Raw genomic sequence first — 6129 nt, 5'->3', positions numbered from 1 at the left:
TACCAATTCTAATAGGTTCCCGTGACGCTCGAGTAAATCCACATTTAGCATCCTGGGCTCCCCTACTATAAGAAAATGATGAAGTTCTTGTCTCAAATCACATATTACATGACATTCATAGACATATTATTATACATACGTCTTATTATCTGTCTGAAGAATAAGAATAAATCAATTCATTATTTTATAAGCGGTACTTTATTTATTTATACAGTTATGGATATAATATAGGGCCATATAAATATATTTAAATTGCCTTTCTCACAATGAATTTGCTCATTTAAAACTCAAACGATAAGAGAGTAATTATGTAAGTTATAGACCATGTAGAAAAACCTACAATAAGTCTAATATTCATAGGAAAAATTCGCCAAAGAGAGAAGCTTAGTGGACGCCGTTCAATGAACTCTAATGTAGCATATATAACTTCTCGATGATTTTTATCTGTAAGAAGAGAAGGTAATTAAAACAAATAAACAGCATCATATTTCGTAACATTAAATATTATAACAATTTTCGAATCCTTAAAATATGTCATTTAAAATAATTACAGTTTGAAATCTCATTAATGCTAATCAGCTAGCGTTGTAGAAAAAAAATGAAAGATGTTAGTTTAATTTTTATTTTGGTGTCATTTTAATAAAATATTATTACCAGTACAGTATAAGAGTTCCATGGACAAAGTCGTCTTTATTTTGTCATATTCATACATGGCCAATTCCAGAAATATAGCTGGTAAGAAGATAAGATAAGTATCTTCCAATGTATGAATCATTAAATTTATAGTATACTTGTTGATTCCCTTAAAAATAAAACGAACATAAATCTATTTAACGTCCATCAAATCTATCGGTCAATAAATAGAACTACACTACAACTGTGTATTTATATACATCACAACTATACCCATGAATTAAGGGGTATGGTCATAAGGTATTAGGAAATTGAGACTAGACAAATTTTACGTTCTTCTTCTCTTTCCCATATTTAAGATAAAAATTTGTACAAAAACATGCAGTGGTGAGGACCTCGGACTTTTAATCGATAAGTCGGGAATTCGAGACATATAAAGTAATTTTTCGATTTTTCTGCATATGTTGATAACATCAATACTGCTCAAACGGTGAAGGCAAACATAGTGGGGAAAACGGCATGTCGAAGAATCAAAAGTTCGAAGATGTCGTCGCCAACCCGCACTTGGCCAGCGTGGTGGATCATAATAGTCTGAACCCTTACAGGAGGCCCGTGTCCCAGTAGTGGCAACGTATATGGGCTCGTGATGATGGAGTGAAATAAACTGATATGGACGAAACGAAGTAGCGGTTAATAATAAATGCTTGAGCTGAGTAAAATACGATTTTCTTGTAACTAAAAAAAATTGCAAATAAAATTTTCACTTACGTCGTGAATTGCGCTTGATATTCCCCAAGTGACGTCAAAGCTCACTTTCATGAAAAGATATACGACATCAACAAAAGTCTGAAATATTTGAGCACATATAGAGTTTTTATATTATACTTACTCATTTCTATTGCACGCCTCATAAGCGAAGCGTTGAGGTGGGTACTACTGTCACTTCGCGCAAAACATCTGATTTTTTTTACTTTTGCGATGTCATTACTCACCAACAATTTTATAAAACTTATAGATTCTTGCGTTACATCTAGCAATGTTTTGTACATATATAAAAATTTCTTTAAATGATGCACTCTTATATCGGAATCCAATTCTTCGGGACAAGCCGTATCGGTAATATACCGGTGGAGAGATAACATACGACTCCATAGTAGTTCAAAAAAAATAGAAGCAGGTAAATGTGAAACAAACTCGGTTGCTTCTAGAAGCTTTACAACTATAATATATTCAACAAATTTTTCAACTGAAAAGCTTAAGATGGAATGCACAAAATAAACGATAAGTATCAAAAGAGAAAATAGTATTGAAATATGTCCACAGCAGAAGTGTATATCAGATTTCATAATATTATCCATAACAGCAATGCAGGAGGAAAACTTAAAAATAAATTCTTGCTTATACCATAGCACGATCACCAAATTGAAAACGAATTTACCAATCACAACATATTCATAGCAATAATCGAAAAAGTCGGTAGACATAAAATCAACGTAGAATATTAAAAAGTACGTATTGATAATAAGGTATGCTACACAATAACATCTGAACAGCACATTTACTATCTTGTTTGAGGTAAACTCGTAATAATAGCCGAAAATAATTCGAAAATAAATGAAGTTTTTTAAAGAAAATATATCTTTGAACAATTTTTTATACATATTGACTTAATAAAAGTTGGAACAAGCGATACATGTGGCGCAATGATCAATACTTGTTACTGTTTCATGTGTATGTTTTATTAAAATGATTCATGAGGTAATGTTCATTAGTAGCAATTACATTACAGGCCCATGTTGAAGAAATTATGGGTCATTTGAACCACCATGCTCTTATGTCGTTCTAGATAAGTCATCTGGTGGTTCAAATGACCCTTAATTTTTTCAGCATGGGCCTGTAGTCTATAAGTTTTATTTTCTCAGGACTGTGACGGAACACAGTAGAATAAGTAGTGAATTTTACAAGATATAACATTTGAAATATATAAATATCTTATACTGTATAGCGGGTCAATTAAAAGTAAATTCAAAAACACCTTATCAATAATCATCATCAAACTAGGCCAGACCACACTTAATGATCATTGAGCCTAAGGAAAACATATTTTTTACGTTAAAATTTTAAAAAATCTTCTCCGAAAAAATACTTTTAACGCTATTGTTGTGTTTTCATAGATTTACCTTATCATTGTTTGTAGATGGATGGTTATGTAACATGATTAAAAAGATATAATTTTATAACAATATCCTAAAGAAAAATAAAACATAAAACAATTCGTGTAAACAAGTTTAAATAGGAAACTACGTACGGTACTCAAACCCTAATCAAACTGGTGTAAAATCTGAAAAATTCATGAGAGTACTGATGGTGAATATGCCATTGACACCGAGACACACAGTCGTAGAGAATGAGGAACATTACGAAAATATCCCAACACCAATTCATTTTTAATATTGAAGACCTGAATAATATTTCTTATATCCTGGCTATCCCCTGGTTATCATTATATTTTTTCGAGATTTATAAAAAATAATAAGTCTTACCACTAATAATACTTTTATACGGTCTTTATGAAATATCTCTTTTTCCGCTCCTATACAAATTTCATCCAAACTATTATATTCCGACGTTCATTACAAATTAATAGCTTGAACATATTAAAAACCTGCACCGCTATCTCATTTAAAGCCTTCAAGCAATTTAATGGCTACCTTCCTTGTTCTACTATGAAAATTGCTACGCTTACAAGGAAAATGTTGCGTAAGACCTTTGATTTTTTCTTCGATACAAACCATACCTACTAAGTTTCTCAAATAAATAAACTATTAACGTAAACGTTCGATTGTTTGTCGATTTTTCTATTATTTTCTTCTTGCTCGATGTTCTAAAAGCTTTTCAGTAAGGCCCTTAAATTTTCTTTATCATCACAAACCATGCCTATTAAGTTTCTCAAATTAATTTAATATTTTCGTAAACGTAAACGTTTGTAGATTTTTCTATTTCATCAGTATTCTTGCTCGACGTTCTATAAGCTTGTAGGTGACACGCTCCCGTAGCACCATTAAAACACGCAGGATCAGTTGAATCTTGCCATTCGCCGGGATTTTATAACTTGAATACATAATTTATGACCGGAGCCAGCTCAGTGAGGAAACTAGTGCCTTCATAACCCTTACGTTGCTAGAGAATAAAAGATGGCGCTGCTCTGAGTTATTTGAATTAGGGCTTAACTTTATTCCCGTAGTTTTTGCTCGCTGCATTCTTATGTAAATCGGTTGGCGTATGTTAATAATTGTGTGGATAGAAGTTGTAGTATATTTTATGCTATTGTATAAAATAAAACTATTTACTAGGTTTTTAACTGGTGCCTTTGGTTTTTTCAGGTGCAGAGTCTGAGTAAAATTTGGAATATTTCATTAATATTTGGATGAAGAAATTACTGAACTAAACTGATGCAACCCTGATGCTGACCACGATCGACGACAATAAAGAGAGAGAGAGAATGCAAAGTATCTCAAGGATTTAGGCTCCAAGATAATCGTAAATTGATTTATAAATATTTAATTTATTACAACATCGCTATCAACTTGTATATGAAATATAGGCCTTTCATCGAAACAGTAATACGCTTGTTTATTGTCACTCAAAAATACATTAAAAACGCAATTTACATGACATACACGAAAACAAATTAAGTCATCGCTCGCAAATTGTGAATAATGCGACACCGTGACAAGCGAAGCGAAAATGTATGAAATAATATGAATTATTCATACTCAGCTTTTCGATAGATACGGAACCAGTATAGCAAGACCCGTGAAAGTTCGTTTTTCTTTTAATAAAGAAATTCTAAATCTAGAACTAAAGTAGCTACCTAATGACTTGTTACCTAGTTTATATTATGAAAATAAACAATAAAGTTTTCATTATTTTAAAGATAATAATCAAATTGTGTACAAAATGTTACAACCTTCAACAAGCAAATAACAATATTTTAGAGCAATTTTAAATCCGTTTTTATTCTAAACTGATTGCAGGCAACAACAACAAAACGCAGATCATCGTTTGTCCATATAATATTATAATTTCAACCTTTCCTGAAAGAAAACATTTTTAAATTCACTTAATTATATACTTGAGCTAAAGTAACGAATTTTGAGAGCGCTCTACGCGCCCCAAGAGAGACTCAATTAAACTTTCTGGATAAGATAGTGCATATTTCATCTTAGAAATGGCGTGTATGTTGTACGTGTATTTTTGTGTCATACTGATCACCGGCTTTGGTAACAATGTAAAAAAAAATATATTTTTAATAATTTCAATTTAAAAATACAATAATTTCAATTTAAAAAATATAACTATTAACTACGTCATTAATAAATAAAAATTTTTTTAGATAGGTCACCAAAATGATCATTGCAGTGAATTTAATCTGATGTTTTATTTCATCCCTCTTAATATACCTACCTACAATATGTCATGCTATATTCAATGTTTTTTTTTAACATACGTCCATTGTACCATATTTGATGACACAGGTCAACATATACTGGTCGTTGTTTTGTATTACAGTAATGGATACATCAATCTTATTGAGATTACTCGCTTGACGTTTTGAATCAGTGAAGAATTTGGGGATGAAACATGAATGAAATGAATTCTTTTATGTATGAGGAATGCTATTGTAAAATATGTTATCTAAAATGAAAACTAACATGCATATATAATAAAATAATTTGGAAAATCCAAAAGTGCACGCCTCATAATTTTTTTTTAATAAATATTTATTAATTATTATTTTTGTTTATTTAATAACAATTAAACCACATCGAATCAGACCCTGAAAAATGAAAGGGTTCTATTCCTGAGCATACTCAAGCGTAAGAGAAAAAAAAAGACTCGATTAGTAAAGTATTTCGGTCGCTATCGTGTTAACAATAAAAAGGATCTGCACATACAGACACACGGACGTCCAAGACAGAACTTTTTTAAACTGTTTTTTAACTAGTTTAAATAACAAAAATGACATCAAAAATATCATGAACGTTAAAAATAGTGTTTTTTCTTAATATGTGTGTGTATGTATTATCTTACAAGTGCAATGTATGATACATAAAGACATTTTAAGTTTGAAAAATCAGATGTTTTGCGCGAAGTGACAGTAGTACCCACCTCAACGCTTCGCTTATGAGGCGTGCAATACCAAGATCAATTTTTTTTTTGTATAATATATTCATAATTTGTTTTCATACCAATGATTATGCTTGTTATAAAATAACTGTTAATTGTTTGTCCCTTGTAATAACATTAACAATAAAATTAAAAGTTAGAGAAAACTACTACCTAACCTTATCTTCAGGAAAAAGTAGCAGAAAAGAAAGTCACAAAAGCGCTCATTAAAATTTTAATTTAAAATTCATAGTACATAATATTAAATGAACTTGATATTCAAATATTATTAACTAACAGAAAACATAACGTAGGTAACGGTTGTTC

The 6129-nt window shown here is 30.7% G+C and overlaps 1 protein-coding gene across 1 annotated transcript; it reads right to left on the bottom strand.

Moving 5' to 3' along the window:
• Positions 1–280: 280 nt before the first annotated feature.
• LOC149899780 (uncharacterized) lies at positions 281–2294 on the bottom strand. The gene is made up of 2 exons (XM_090114047.1): positions 2072–2294; positions 281–444 (listed from the first exon to the last, which is right to left on the bottom strand). Exons 1-2 carry the CDS (start codon positions 2292–2294, stop codon positions 281–283), a joined length of 387 nt encoding a protein of 128 aa, XP_089970173.1.
• Between the last annotated feature and the right edge of the window lie 3835 nt (positions 2295–6129).

This window comes from Colias eurytheme, chromosome 20 (genome assembly GCF_061535395.1).
Source record: "Colias eurytheme isolate Ceu_HAF_F1 chromosome 20, ilColEury1 Martin Lab GWU primary, whole genome shotgun sequence".
Lineage (NCBI taxonomy): Eukaryota > Metazoa > Arthropoda > Insecta > Lepidoptera > Pieridae > Colias > Colias eurytheme.
This window is presented reverse-complemented; position numbering and strand designations above follow the sequence as displayed.

What these genes read in the sequence shown, in the direction of transcription:
- LOC149899780 (XM_090114047.1), bottom strand. Translation starts at nt 2,294, where the DNA reads ATGTATAAAAAATTGTTCAAAGATATATTTTCTTTAAAAAACTTCATT. An exon ending in CTATGAATATGTTGTGATTG is followed by an intron (nt 445 to 2,071) that starts GTAAATTCGTTT and finishes CTCTTCTTACAG; the next exon opens with ATAAAAATCATCGAGAAGTT.